The 16348-nt window shown below is 39.5% G+C and overlaps 1 protein-coding gene across 1 annotated transcript; it reads left to right on the forward strand.

The window, feature by feature from the left end:
• The first annotated feature begins 3038 nt into the window (after positions 1-3038).
• LOC121252803 (NDR1/HIN1-like protein 6) lies at positions 3039-4478 on the forward strand. Its single transcript, XM_041152621.1, has one exon. The coding sequence runs from the start codon at positions 3250-3252 to the stop codon at positions 3961-3963; it is 714 nt and encodes a 237-aa protein (XP_041008555.1). The 5' UTR covers positions 3039-3249; the 3' UTR covers positions 3964-4478.
• The last annotated feature ends 11870 nt before the right edge of the window (positions 4479-16348 follow it).

Consider the following 16348-nt stretch of genomic DNA (forward strand, 5'->3'; position numbering starts at 1 on the left):
TTGGAATCAAAAGAATTCGGAACACAATGAATTTAACCCACAATTGAAAACAATACTGTAAAGTCATGCAGAAGTGTACTCGGTGTTCTTTTATTTTCGTTTTCCTGAACCTCCTCCCATTTTTCTTGTTTTTCTCCGACAGTTATTTGTCAAATGGATAATGAAACCCATAAAAATTTACTTAAGATAGACACAGGAACGAAGCAGGTCGCCATGAGAGACTATGAGATCCAGAGAGAGAGAACGTATCTCCACAAATAGCCCTACGCTTTGAAAGAAGAGTTAACCTGCAGACCGGTCGGGCCGACGAAGAACTCGTGGACGTGGTGGACACCAGGCAGTTGCCTCTGGACGTGGAGGCGAGTTTGCGTTCTGGAAGCAAACGGATCAGAAGTGCATTAATTGGAAGTAGAAACATTGAGCTGAAGAAGCACAACATATCCCATGCGCACGAGTCTACCGTTACTTTTCTATATTTGCTAAGATGTCAAGACATAACTGGAGGGCTGTTATTCATCTATTATCAGACCGACCGCTTAGCTGTGAAACTGATTGTATGATATGACAAGGTTGTCCTTTTTGGTCAAACTTATATTACTGATAGAATGCTCATAGATTGTGTGATATGATTGGAATCTATTGGTATTTCAACAACTACATTTTTATGTATGTGTGTGTATATATATATATATATATATATTCTATAAAGTTTTTTTTTTTTGGATGGAAATAGACTCTTTCATTAATGATCCGAAGTTACAATTGTTACTTATCAGTACATAGAAAATTCAGACTATAAGCCAAACTACACATCAGCTCTGGGATTTCCCCACACACAAATTCCTTTGTGGCGGACATTGTCTTAACTTTTAAAAACTCTCTCCTAATAGAAAAAATGCTATGTAAAAATAGAACTTCACGACCCCTTCTATTCTCTCAAGGAGGAAGAGCACGGGATGTTATGGACATTAAATCTAATAGCCTATTTCTATTATATAACTAACTAAAATAACAAAAAAACTACAGATAAAAACACATAACCAACTACAAAGCCACAAGCACTAACATGAACTCAGACATCACGCCTACTGCAAGCATCGGCAACTCGAGCCCCAACGACACGAGCACCCAGCTCACGCACGGACAAACAGCCTCCACTGCGCAGGTAACACCTATGCACGAGCATTGGCCGTACGACCACTGGCCGTAACATTTTCCGCCTCTCTCGAACAGCTCTTGCCCCAGATTGCGTCCGATCCAAAGGCTCAACACCTCACTCGGGTCAAAATGAACAAACAAAAAAACAAAAAATAAAAAATTGAACACCGAAATGAATGAATAGTGCACATAGCATCAACAGTGGTGCGTGCAGTTCACTGGTCACTCTGAAAGGAAAGTCGATAGTCAATCTTGGAAGTCCCAGAGTCGAGGAATCTGGAGAAGCCGAGTGTGGCATCGACAGAAGGCTCCCGGTGGCGCGTGATGGACACGCGCAGATGAGATCCAGAAACTTCCTCCCGCACGTGCGGGCTATGCTCCACTCTAATGGACGTCAGATTCAGTGGTCTTGAAGATCGACAGCTGGGCATCGTCCTGGTGGGGTGCGTGTTGAAAAGCGACAGCTGGAAAGACCCGAACGACAATCCTCCCTTATTTGGCCTGAAAAACACAAAAACTAAACCAAAAAAACTACACAGATAATAAGAGAATGGAGCTGAAGAAAAAGAGATGAGGGGGGAGGAGCCGAAGCTCCTCCTTTCGCTAACTCTGAGTCTGGGAGGGTTTAAAGAGAAAGGAGAGGTTTTTTTCTAGAGAGAGAAGGGTTTGAAAAAGTTTATTTCTTTTGTGAATGCTTGTATATATTCTATAAAGTTATTTTAAAATATAATTCTTCTATCTCTATATAATTGTTTATATATATATATATATAGTAATTTATCTATTTAATGATTATCTCAAAATGGTACATTAAAACATACCGATATTAAAATATTTTGTTTTAGTACTTCAATCGTAGTGGTCACTGAAACGGAATTCAAAACATTGATTACCACCATGTCGTTTTATTTAGAAAGTGGTTATCCCCTTTACAATTAAGATAGTTTTCTTACTTCCTACCATTGATTGCTTAAATTAAACTATTTACAAGTTAATTAGTGTGTAACATACCTCTTATTTTGGGACCAATTATATTAGTAAAAAGACCAAAATATCAATGACGTAGTGTACGTAAGCCTACAACAACTGTACATTTGTAAATAAATTTATGAATAATTCTATTTTAAAATTTTTACACTACATATCATCTACGTATCATATAACTTGATTTGAAAGATCAATTTTAAAAATTTAAATATCACAAATCAAATTATGTCATATGCATAGTGTGTGGTGTAAAGACTTTCAAATAGAACTACTCTAAATTTCTTCTCGGTTGCTTTGTTAAGTGCCTACATCAACTAGATGGGGTATTGGCAAACGGAACAAACTTTAATAATTAATACCAATTGTAATCTTTATCAATTTTCAAGTATAAGTTAAGATCATATGATTTGAATTTTGCTCGTATTGTTACACTAGTTCCATAAAAATTATATGTAAAGTTGTAACCCTAAATATATATGCTTCCCAAAAAAGTCTTTATATAAATCAAATCCTATATACAACGTCAGTGGTGTGGAGACTGGAGAGTGTGCCCAGCAGAGACCAGCTTGCAAATATAACTTTGTTATTAGTAGTATTATCGAATTCGTTTGATTTTTGCAAACAAAACCAGCTATATATGAAAATACAGTTGAGATTGATTTGCAAAAATAAACATGTTAATGAAGGAACAAGGAAGTTTCTACGTAAATTTAGAAATATTGAAGCCGGTAGCAGCAATGTCAAATTAGACATGAGACAATAGAGCAAGACATGGCAGAAAATTAGAAAACCAATATTTTGGGCGCCTCAAAACCCGGTTAGACAGAACATCTAGGGCCAGTATTTTCTGTCCACATAAATGTAACAACATGGCCTCAACCAACGGAAATCATTCGCTCCAAACAAAACAATTTCCCTCTTGCTCTCCAACCAACAACATCGATCCCTCTAGATTTCATTGCAGAAGAAGAAAGCAAGGCCTGATCTCTTTCTTCTTCTCATCCTCCTATGGCCTGTGCCCACCAAATTAAGGATCTAATAATTCATCTCTCAAGCATTGATCAGTTATTCTCATCATCATAATCACCATTCATCATTGCCATCATGGAATCCCACGATCTTCGATATCCACCACCAAAATATGTCATGCTCTCGGCCAACCAAGGCAGCCTCCGGCCACCTCCTTATCGGCGTAACCTTCCCAGGTACGAGTCGAAAACCTCAAGAGGAAGTGGTTGCTTTAGGTGCATATGTTGCTGCTATTTCTGCCTCTTCTTCTTCACCATCCTCTTCTTTGCCCTTACTTTCTTTCTCTACACCATGTACAAGCCAAAAGTTCCATCCTACGCGGTTGAAAACTTCAATGTCCAGGCTTTCAACTTAGAATCTGATATGAGCCTCTTCACAGAATTTGCCGTGACCATAAAGGCTGACAACCCTAATGAAAACATAGGCTTTGTGTATGGCAAAGATAGCCTCATTCTCATATCCTACTCAGACTCAGATCTTTGTTCCGGGAAACTTCCAGCTTTCTATCAACCAGAAAAGAATGTAACAGAGATGAGCATTTCTTTGCAAGGGACCAGTCCATTTGGCTCAGGGCTGCAGGAAGCCCTTATGGAAAACCGGCATACGGGGAGGATACCTTTGCTTGTTAGGGTCAAGGCACCGGTTAGTATTGTGCTCGGAAAGTTTCCATTGAGAACGGTTGATGTCTACGTAAACTGCTCTTTAGTCATTGATAACTTGTCCCCGAATAAGAAAGTCAGGATTTTATCAGCCCAATACACTTATGATTTGGGGTTCAATTGGTATTGAATTTTTGACCTTAATTCTTCAGAGTTTTCCAATAATACTGCTGCAGACCTAGCTAGAGGAAAGTGGGTGCATTATTCAGCGGTATTGGCAGCTTCTTTTCGTGGATTTTAAACTTTGAAGTAATTCTTTCTAGCTACATGTTTTCTTCATAGGATCATGTTCTATATATAGTTGCATATATATCAAGGAAATATATATGTGATAAATAGAGGTATTTGCAAGTCTGGCTTTTTTGTAATATTATGGGATCTCATTGGAAAGATCAAGTCCCATACTCGCAAGGAAAATCTGGTTTGTGGACATGCCTTGAATGCCATAGAGATATTCAATCAGTACTGCGCGCAGAAAAGGAAAAAGTGGTTGGTCTTGTTTGGTTGCTTACGTACCCTTTACATTCACATGTAACTCGCAATTGCTCAATTCATCTTGGATACTTATTTTTAATTCTTTTTTAGCGTGCATGGTAATTATATATTCATGTTCATCCCTCAATGATTAATTTGGTTTTGAAGAACGGTTAATTTGTAGTTCAACTGGCCGTATGTCCTGATCCTTTTGAAGTAACAAAGAAGAGGGTGAGGTCGATTGTGGATTTTAACCCCACAGAGAAGTTATCTCTTAGTAGGAAAAAAAAAAAAAAAAAAAGGAAAAAAGAAGAAGTCATCATCAAAGAGAACACGTACGTACGTGCAGCAGTACTAGAGATATCACATCTTTAAATATTAGCATCTTTAAATTTCTGTGGCAAAAAGGCGATATAACTACAACAGATGGAAACAAAAAGAGGTGCAAAAATGGACCAAGATTAATGGATGATATATAACTTTGGCACGAACATGCATGCTACTAGAATAAATAAGTACTCGTAGATGGACTCCAGGCTAGATCTGACCCCAGCAAATAGTGCAAACGCCATTGTTATGTACTCTATATTGTACCAAAACCATCCAAAATCATACCCAAACACAAGATAGAGACAATATGTAAGTGGTTCGGCAATTTGCCTACGTCCACTGTAGCAGAAACAGTAGATTTCAAAGTATAAAATATACAAACTCCAACAAGATTATCTCTATCTCTACAAATGGCCCTCTTCTATGTATTTCCCACAGACACTATTTCGTTTACAAATAATTTTCTTTTATAGGAGAAGCCTCAGGAGACAAACAGACAATTAAAGGGGCTATAGGAGATAAACTTGATATTTTGGAGACAAGCTTGATATTTAGAGACAAACTTGATATTTAGAGCAACTATTCAAGACTTTTGAGGGGCTACTGTTCACACTTGGGTTGATATTTAACAATCACCCCCTCCACTCATGTGTGCCATATTAAGCTGCTGCAAATTGTTGCTTCTTTCAAATGATTTCGCCCCCTTATTGAAATACTCATTATATCTGCCATGAGAGATTTTCGCTATCAAATGTGCTCTAAGGCACCAACGCACCCAAAGGTGCTTAGCAGTGTGAGATATTGATCAATTCCAAATAGTGTTGGAATTTGATCCCTGTGACAACTTTCGTCAACATATCTGCTGGATTGTCTTCAGTGCCAATCTTCTGAAGTAGAATGTCCCCTTCATCTAATATCTCACGTATGAAGTGAAAACGAACATCTATATGCTTTGTTTGAGAATGATACACTTGATTCTTGGCCAGATGAATTGCACTCTGACTGTCACAGTAAACAGTAACATCTTGCTGCTTAAAACCCAAATCTGATACCAATCCCTGTAACCAAATGGCTTCGCTTTTGTCATAGCCATGTATTCAGCCTCTATTGAGGGTAGTGCAATTGTAGACTGCAAAATAGATCGCCAACTAACCGGTCCTCCAGCCGTACTGAACACATATCCAGTTGTCGATTGTCGTTTGTCAAGATCACCAGCATAGTCTGAGTCAACATATCCAGTTACTAGACTATCTTCACTCTTCTCGAACTTCAAACCAAGATCTACGGTCCCTAGAATGTGATATAGAATCCATTTAGCCGCATGTCAATGTTTCTTTCCAGGATTATACATATATCGGCTGACTAAGCTGACGACCTGGGAGATATCAGGTCGTGTACACACCATGGCATACATCAAGCTTCCTACAACACTTGCATACAGGACATTTTTCATATAGTCCCCATCTTTATCACTTTTAGGAGACTGCAATGCACTGAGTTTGAATATGTGGCCATTGGAGTACTTACCGGTTTCGTTTTTGAGTTTATGTTGAAACGTTGTAGTACTCTCTCCAGATATTGCTTCTAAGTGAGGTGAACTGTGCTTTTCACCCTATCTCTGTTAATCTCCATCCCTAATATTCTTTGTGCTTCTCCTAGATCTTTCATTTCAAACTCTTGACTCAGTTGAGATTTCAATCGATCTATCTCCACCTTGCTTTTACATGCAATCAACATGTTATCTACATATAAAAGCAAATATATGAAAGATCCATTTGCAAGTTGTTCAAAATACACACAGTGATCGTATTGGCAACGAGTGTATTTCAAGTCAATCATGAAGCAGTCGAAACATTTGTACCACTACCGATGTGACTGCTTCAAACCATAGAGAGATTTCTTTAGATTGCAAACCAATTTTTCTTTACGCTTCTTTAAAACCTTCCGGTTGAGACATATAAATCTCCTCATTTAGATCACCATGTAAGAAAGTTGTCTTCACGTCAAGCTGGGCTAACTCAAGATCATATTGTGCAACCAAAGCTAGCAATATCCGAATGGATGAATGTTTAACAGCAGGAGAGAATACCTCACTATAGTCAATTCCCTCTGTCTGAGCGTAGCCCTTGACTACCAATCTAGTTTTGAATCATACCCCACTTTTAGCAGCTTGATCATTTTTCTGATTGAAAATCCACTTACAACCAATTGACTTCTTTCCATTTGGAAGCGGCACAAGCTCCCATGTCTGATTCTTATTAAGAGATTGCATCTCCTCTCTCATTGCATGTTTCCATTCAGTCTGTTCACTAGACTATATGGCTTCTTTGTAAGTGGTTGAGATCTGATCTCCTTTAGCTAGAAGTGCATATGTTACAAAGTCTGCATAACGTGCCGGTAAACGTGTCTCTGTTTTTGGCCTGTTTGTTGCAATTGATTCAGGTTGCCTTGGAGATATCGTGACTGAACTATCAACCTCAAGTTGTCCATGCTCTCCATTAGCGACTCCTGATTCTTTTGGTGTTATAAATTTCACATTTTGCGACTCACAAGGTGCTTTGCTATCATGACTACCTTCATGTGAGTCTTTATGCTCATGTGATTTGAGCGTCTCAGACTCGTTGAATGTAACATCTCTACTGACGATTACCTTCTTTGATTTTATGCACCAGAGTCTATACCCTTTTACACCAGTACTAAAGCCTAAGAATTTTGCTTTCTTAACTCTAAGATCAAGCTTACTTTCTTTAATATGATAGTAAGCTGGACATCTAAAAATGTGTAAAGAGTCATAATCAGTAGCATGTGTACCTTTCCATATTTCAATGGGTGTCTTCCCGCCATTGGCAGCTGCGGGTAATCAGTTGATGAGGTGGCAGGCATATGTCATAGCTTTAGCCCAAAATTGTTTATTGAATCCAGCATCCAGTAACATACACTGTACTTTATCTAGCAAAGTACAATTCATCCGTTTTTCCACACCGTTTTGTTGTGGTGTTCCTCGTATAGTGAAGTGTCTAACAATTGCCTCTTTCCGGCATACTTCCATGAAGGGGTCTAAAGTGTACTCACCTCCATTATCTGATCTGAGCCGCTTAATCTTCCTGCCTGTTTGAGTCTCGATCATCTTCTTCCAATCAAGGAAGATCTTTAACATTTCATCTTTATGCTTCATCGTGTACACCCATACATGACGAGAATAATCATCAACAAATGTTATAAACCTATGTTTACCTTCCAAAGATGCATTCTTGGTAGGCCTCCAAATATTGGAGTGTACATAGTCAAGTATTCCCTATGTACTATTGATTGCGGTTCCAAACTTGATCTGCGTCTGCTTCCCTAATACACAGTTTTCATAGAAAGACAATTTACCAATTTTGTCACCTTTGAGTAAGCCTTGCTTTACAAGTGTTTGCAAAACTTTTTCTCCAACGTGCCCCATACGTATGTGCCAAAGCCTAGTGGTGCTAGTATCAGTCTCATCTAGCTTCTCACGGGCTATGGAAGCTCTTTCACTAACAATACTTCCTTGCAAGAAGTACAGATTTCCTCTCCTTGAGCCCTTCTTTGTCACCTGAATTCTCATTACCACCTTGAGAATTTCATCTTCTATGGTGATTTTGAATCCCTTTGAATCCAGAGTTCCAAGTGAGATAAGATTCTTCCACAAGTCTAGAACGTATCGAACTTCTGTCAATGTCCTGATGGTTTCATCATGCAGCTTCAGCCGAATGCTGCCTATTCTCTGAGTCTTACTGGCATTATTGTTGCCCATAAGTACTACTCCATCACTCTTTGTGAAGTCAGTAAACTAGTCCCGATTGGGACACATGTGATAGGTACACCCAGAATCCATTATCCATTCATCAGAATGACAAATAAATGATAAACTTGTTAAGGCAAGATTTGCATCTTCATCTCTGTTGGTGACATTGGTTGTGAAGGGTTAGTTCTTCTGTTGCCCCTTTAGCTCGGGACAATCCTTTTTCCAATGCCCTTTGTTGTGACAAAAGGCACATTCATATTTAGCAAGTCTTCTGCCAATTGATGAACCACGTGATGTGGTCCGTATTCTCGATTGAGAATCCTTCTTCTTTCCTGGATACCTTGACTTCGGTCTCCCTCTTGCTGTAAAGGTTTCATTTGATGTATTTAGCTGTACCTCCTTATCTTTTCTGCGCTACTCATTATTTATCAAAACACTATATACATCGTTAAAACTAATATTTTCCTTCCCATACAAAAATGTGGTAATCAAATGCTCATACGTATTAGGCAAGGAATTTAATAAAAGTAAAGCCTTATCTTCATCTTGGATTTCTACATCCAAGTTTTGCAAATCAGCAAGTATCTGATTGAAACTATTAAAATGTTCGGACATGGACATGCATTCTCGCAATTGGAGTCTAAAAAACTTCTTCTTCAAGTATAAGCGACTCTTAATACTTTTTGTCAAGTATTTTTCTTCCAATTTTCATCAAAGTTCACTTACTTTTGTCTCTCTCATGACAAAATACTTCTGATCTTTGGCAAGGCACAAACGGATTGTACCACATGCTTGTCGGTTAAGCTTGCCCAATCTCTCTCCATCATGTCTTCCGATTTCTCTTCTAGCGTAATATCCAACTCTTGTTGGATCAAAACATCCATGATTTCACATTGCCACATACCAAAGTTATTAGTTCCATCAAACTTGTCAACTTCAAATTTGGCATTTGACACCATGGATCTACGCCCAGAGCTACTAGCATTTCCAAAGCTTCTATCACTTGCAATTTGTCCTTCTAATTCCGTTTAAAAAATTACTTACCTCTAAAAAATGAATTTCAAAATTTTAACCGTACTACGGATGAGTCCGGAATGATCCAAATAGTTGGAAAGCACTATTGGATCGTTGAAATCGGACTCTGAATGGCTTAGATCAAGCCCAAAACAAATCTGAAATTTTGAACGGTCCAAATCGAACAGGAACAGCAGGTGGAGCTCGTGGCGAGAGTGGGGAAGCATGGGCACGTGTATCTCACGCGTCGTCTTCCTCTGGAGCGCATTGGGGCGCATGAGTGCGTGTATCTCATGCGTACTCAACCTCTGGTGCGAGTGGTGGCACATGGGCGCATGGTTTGCACTCGTCTTCAACCTCTGGACGACTGTTGGTGCGTGAATCGCACCTTCTGACCTTCTAGGAGTGTGTGTGAGCTCCTCCGACGTCCGTTTTCGATGCCGTTTGCGGTACCGTGTTTCACTTGTTGAGACAAACCTCCTGGTGTGGTCAAAAGTTGATTTGGATCAACTTAAATTTTCTGGATAGCATAGAACCGAAGCTCTAATACCAATTGTTGTACCAAAACTACCCAAAATCACACACAAACACAAGATAGAGATAATATGTAAGTGGTTCGGCAATTTGTCTACGTCCACTGTAGCGGAAACAGTAGATTTCAAAGTGTTTGTATAAAATTTACAAACTCCAACAATATTATCTCTATCTCTACAACTGAACATCTTCTATGTATTTCCTACAGACACTATTTCGTTTACAAATAATCTCCTTTTATAGGAGAAATCTCAGGAGACAAACAGACAATTAAAGGGGTTGTATGGGACAAACTCGATATTTTGGAGACAAACTTGATATTTAGAGACAAAGTTGATATTTGGAGTAACTATTCAAGACTTTTAAGAGGCTATTATTCTCACTTGGGTTGATATTTAACACTCTAGCTCATAGAAAAACTCTATGCTAGGATTATATATATATATATATACACACTAACAGTGGAGCAACGTGCGAGGCACGTTTGCCTAGTTGGGAGAAATTTTTTTTTTTTTAAGATCACTAATGTGCACAAAGGGCAAAAATAATATGGCTTTTTAGATAAAATTGATTAGCAAATTATAGTTTAATGCATTGGAGCATAAAAGTAAATTTTAGCAAGCATTGATGGATAATGCCAAAAAAATGAAAAATAATGGATGGATGGATAACATGTCTAAGGAGTCGGTAATGATAGGTCAAAGAAGTATAATAATTACATCTTGTTTGGATAGTACTACACAAAAAAACAAGATTAGCTTAAAACAGGCCAAAGTTGGGTACAAGTTTGGAAAATAAAGTAATATACAAGAATTAAGATCTTAGTTTTTCCCTAAGAGCAGTATAAATGATGTAAATGTTTTTTTAGGACATGAAAATTGTACTAGGCTGGTTTGTCGGATATTAATTGGTCATGTTGTCTTCTTCTACGGTATTAATGGAGAGCACATTGAATTTTTTTGTGGTGTTGTTGCCTGAGCTGATCTACATCTGCACCAAGTTGAATCAACTATTCTTTTTGTGAAGTCTAGGTTGCAATATTTTCCAAATATGGCAAATCCTCCTGCATGATTATGATCAATAAAGATGTAAAGAATGTAAACGCAGAAAATTCAAAGCATGGTAAATCAATACAAATGTTGTAATGAAATATTTGCAATTAGACTGTTTTGGACGTTGAATATAAAAATAATATTTAAATAGAATGTTTTTATGTTTGATTGGGAAATTAAAGTGGTTGAAATGTACAAAATCAAAGACTGATCAAGAAAGAAACACTTATTATTCATGAAGAGAAGAGCTTGTAATTCTCTAGTATTTTTATTTTGATTTTTTAATACTTAGGCGGCCTCGTTTGTTTTCATAACTCATCTCATCTCATCTGTTAAAATAAATGAGCACTTACTGTATACTCCACAAAAATATGAGGTTGTATTATATCAATAAATTAACATGGATAGCCTAGAGAAGAAAACGAATGAGGAAGATTTTGATAAAATAATGGAAGAACGTTATAAGGATGGTTCTGACTTATTTACATTTATTGTGGATGATTATGAGAATAAAAGATCAATTAAATGAAATTCTTGCATAGTCTCTACTAATAAAATTAGTTGAAGGCATTAGAAGATTTTCTAATCAATCTTTTGTTCCGATAATCATCACCAAAGAATTTAAATAAATCATAACCATCTTTATAATGTTCTATCATTATGTTATCAAAATCTCTCTCATTCATCTTCCCTTTTTTGGGGACGTGAGGAATATTCAGGGCTTGTTTTGTTTTACTATCACAATATATCTCTCAATTTTGTGGATAATGTGGGACGCATTTTGTGGCGCCCCCAATCCCCCTTATATAAATACACAGGGATCGAGACGCCAGGATGGTGACAACACGGTCACGCATCCCAACGAAGTGCCAGTGTGTGTGTACATGCAACAGTGTTCAAATAAAATAACGCAGCGGATAGTCAACTAAGTACCAGAATTTAATTACAATCAAACATCAGTAAAGATTTAAATAGCAGTTATACAGTCATCCATAAAATAATTTACAATAGTTTTAAAAGCTACAAACGAGTGATCCCAGATCACTCCTCAGGCGGAGCCGTCTCCTCAGGCTCGCCCTCCTCCTCCTCATCAGCATCAAAATCTGCGACACCACAAAATGGTCTCGCAGGTAAGTATAACCCAAACAACGACGTAATACAAAATGCATTAAATGCAACTAACATGCATGCACATGAAAACATGCATTTTTTCACAAAACATCATTTTCCCCGAAAATGATAAATTTCCAACACACACCAAAATCTCATTTTGGTCCGAATTATCCGTAAATCATTTTCCCAGAAAATGATTTACCCAAAAATCAACTCGCACTATTTTCCCAGAAAATAGTGCATTAATCCCAAATGCACCATGCATTATTTCCATATGCACCATGGTCTCCCCTATGGACCATCCGCACGTCCTGGCTTCGCAGCGGTGCTCAGTTCCGCGCCCAGCGCGTACATGGCCAAGCACTCACACTACGCAACGAGCGATGCCCAGTTCCGCGCCCAGCGCGTACGTGGCCAGACATCCTCTAGTCCCCGCCAGCAGAAGGACCACGGAGTCGGCACGAGACCATCTCGTCCGATCCCATTGTCGCCCGGCGACAACCCAGGGGACGTTACTCAGTATATTCCGCTCCCGAGTAACCAGAGGAGCTCCACCAAGTTAATGCCCCATCTCGGCTTGGAGTCGTGATACACACGCACCAAAAATATTAACACAAAAAATCATAGCTTTTCAAAGCACATGAACATGAATGCAATACACGAAAACCCAGTTTTCTTTTACAAACATGATCATGCATGAAATAATGAAATGCACATGTACCAACACAATGTCCAACCCAACAGATACCAATCCAATCAAATCCAACCAAACAACTCCAATCACAAATCCATCCGACCCCCGAACTCCTCGGACTCAGTCCGGCATGCCAAAAACACAGTGAAATGGGTTAGTGCAAAAATACATTTAAATTACGAAAGTTCTTTGGAGAAATACTTACAGTGCAATATAATAATTTTCCGAGGATCACGAAGTTGAAAAAGGCGACGTTTGAGCAACACCACAGTGTAAAATACACTGTGGCCGTGGGTCACAATTACCAACTTTTCAACGAGGACAAACGAAGACCCAAGATTGATAGGGTAGGGCCTAGGGAGGTCGGTGAAGCTAGTGGTGGTGGTGGTTTGCCGTGGGTGGCGGCGCAAGGGGTGGTTTTAGGCCAAAAAAGTGCAAATCGGAGATGGACTTGGTGGGGCTTCACCGGTGACGGATCGGAGCTGGGGTTGGGTCCAATGGGTTGCCAAGAGGCCGGGGATGAAGTGGTAGGAAGATGGTGGCCGGAGGTGGCGCGACGGCGGCGCAATGGAGGAAAGTGTGCTGCGGCATCGTGGGTTTCGTGGGCTTCGTGGAGGCTAACGGCGGCACGAACGGCGGTGATATTGGTGGGGTAGGACGGCCGGCGGCTGGGGAGTCTAATGGGCTGGGCGGTGACGACCACCGCCGGCGAACGGCGGCGCTTGGAGTGGACGAGGGAAACGGGTGGAGGAGAGGAGAGGAGAGAGAGAGATCGCGCGGGAGAGGAAAAAAATAAGGAGAAAAAGAAAAAAAGAGGAAAAGAAAAGGAGAGGAAAGAAAAAGAGGGAAAAAGAAATGAGGTCCAATCCTCATAACTTGGGTCACAAAAATGATCCAACGGAAACGATTTTGAAACTACAAGTTAAATAAAATAATTTAAACGTAATGGTAAAGTCAAATTGAAATAATTAAATCCCACGGTAATTAATTTAAATATTAAAAGCAATTTAAATGCATAATAATAAATAAATATTTGGAAAGCACATAAAAATAATTTTCACCAAATAAAAATCATAGAAATAAACTCACTAAAATCCAACCAATTTTAAAATAAGAGAAATTATTTTAATTACATAAAAATAATTCCTTCAGTAAAAATACACTAAAATACGGGGTGTTACATCCTCCCCCCTTAAAAAAAATTTCGTCCACGAAATTGGCAAGGTCAAATATTGCACCAAGACAAGATCAAGATTCAACCAAGAGAATACTTAGAACATACCGTCAAAATCAATCAAACAAGTATGGATATTGCTCCCTCATGTCGGCCTCTCTCTCCCAAGAGAAATCTTGAGCCAACGGATCACCCCATGCCACTTTCACCATAGGTATTACCTTGGACCTTAACTCTTGCTCTTTCCAATCTACGATCTGGGTCGGGGCAACTTCATAAGTAAGGTTGGGCCGCAGTTGAATGCGTTCGGGATCCACAAAACGTGGCTCTTGCTGTCCAAAACTCCTCTTCAATGAGGACACATGAAACACGTCATGAACATCTCCAAAATAATCTGGCAAGGCAACTCTATAAGCAACAAGCCCAACCTTCTCTACGATCTGAAAAGGGCCAATATATCTTGGACTAAGCTTGCCTTTCTTACCAAAGCGCTTAACGCCTTTCATAGGAGAGACTTTAAGATAAACCCAATCTCCTTCTTCAAAGGATAAGTCCCTTCTTCTTGTATCTGCGTAACTTTTCTGGCGACTTTGCGCTTCAGTCATCTTCTTCCTGATAAACTGAACTTGATCCTTCATTTCTTGAATTAACTCAGGCCCAAGCAATTTGTTCTCGCCAACTTCATCCCAACATAAAGGCGATCTGCACTTCCGTCTATATAAGGCTTCATACGGGGCCATCTGGATGGAGGAATGAAAACTGTTATTATAAGAGAACTCAATAAGTGGTAAGTGATTCTCCCAACTTCCCTGGAATTCCATGACACAAGACCGCAACATATCCTCCAGAGTCTGAATAGTACGCTCTGATTGGCCGTCTGTTTGGGGGTGATACGCCGAACTAAACTTCAATTTAGTGCCTAATGCCGCCTGCAAACTCTTCCAGAAATGGGACGTGAATCGCGGGTCCCGATCTGACACAATACTCTTGGGTATTCCATGCAAACGCACTATCTCCTTGACATATAACCAAGTCAACTTACCCAACGAGTCAGTATTATTAACAGGCAAGAAATGGGCACTCTTGGTCAACCGATCCACAATCACCCAAATGGAGTTCTTCCCACTAGGAGTCCTCGGCAACCCTACCACAAAATCCATAGAAATATCATCCCACTTCCATTCCGGAATAGGGAGAGGTTGGAGTCTACCAGCAGGTCTTTGATGTTCAGCCTTCACCTGTCGGCATGTGTCACATTTCTCAATAAACAGGGCGATGTCTGACTTCATTCCTTCCCACCAGAAATTCTTCTTTAAATCCCTATACATCTTTGTGCTTCCTGGATGAACCGAATAAGGAGCTGCATGAGCTTCTGCTAAAATTCGCTCTTTAAATTCAGAGTCTCGGGGAATCACTCTACGATCCCGAAACCTAAGAATGCCATCCTTATCCAAGCTGTAATGCAAGGGTCCTCTAGACTTTCTGACTCTTTTCCTGATAGCCAACAGATTAGGGTCCTTTCTTTGAAGAGTCTTTAATTCATCAAAATCCACTACTCGGACATCCAAGACTGAAGACAATAATTCTTCTTGCTGTGAACTCTCGATAAGAAGTCTCCTCATTCCACAAAGGAGAGAGTCCACATCTGAAGATTCCGCTTCATCCACTTGTTGTGACTTCCTACTCAAGGCATCAGCGACTAAATTTGCCTTTCCTGGATGATACTTGATTTCACACTGATAGTCGCTAATTAGCTCTAACCACCGTCTCTGCCTCATGTTTAGATTCTTCTGAGTAAACAGATGCTTCAAACTCTTGTGATAAGTATAAACTTCACAGGCTTCGCCATACAGATAATGCCGCCAGATCTTAAGCGCAAAAACTATTGCCGCCAACTCCAAATCATGCGTGGGATAATTCCTTTCATGAATCTTCAGCTGACGAGATGCATAAGCAACAACCCGTCCATCTTGCATAAGAACGCATCCCAACCCGAATTTGGATGCATCACTGAAAATCACAAATGGCTTGTGTGGCTCCGGAAGTGCCAAAATAGGTGCCGTTGTCAATCTTCTCTTCAACTCTTGAAAACTTCTCTCACATTTGTCAGACCATACAAACTCAGTATTCTTCCTAGTCAAGGCAGTGAGAGGTCCTGATAGCCGAGAAAAACCTTCCACAAATCTTCGATAGTAACCGGCAGGTCCCAAGAAACTTCGTATCTCACGAACTGTTGAAGGGCGAGGCCACGACAAAACAGCTTCTACTTTACTAGGATCTACAGCCACCCCTTCTTGAGAAATCACATGTCCAAGAAACTTAACTTCTTCTAACCAGAATTCACACTTGCTCAGTTTAGCG

This window comes from Juglans microcarpa x Juglans regia, chromosome 2S (genome assembly GCF_004785595.1).
Source record: "Juglans microcarpa x Juglans regia isolate MS1-56 chromosome 2S, Jm3101_v1.0, whole genome shotgun sequence".
Classification (NCBI taxonomy): domain Eukaryota; kingdom Viridiplantae; phylum Streptophyta; class Magnoliopsida; order Fagales; family Juglandaceae; genus Juglans; species Juglans microcarpa x Juglans regia.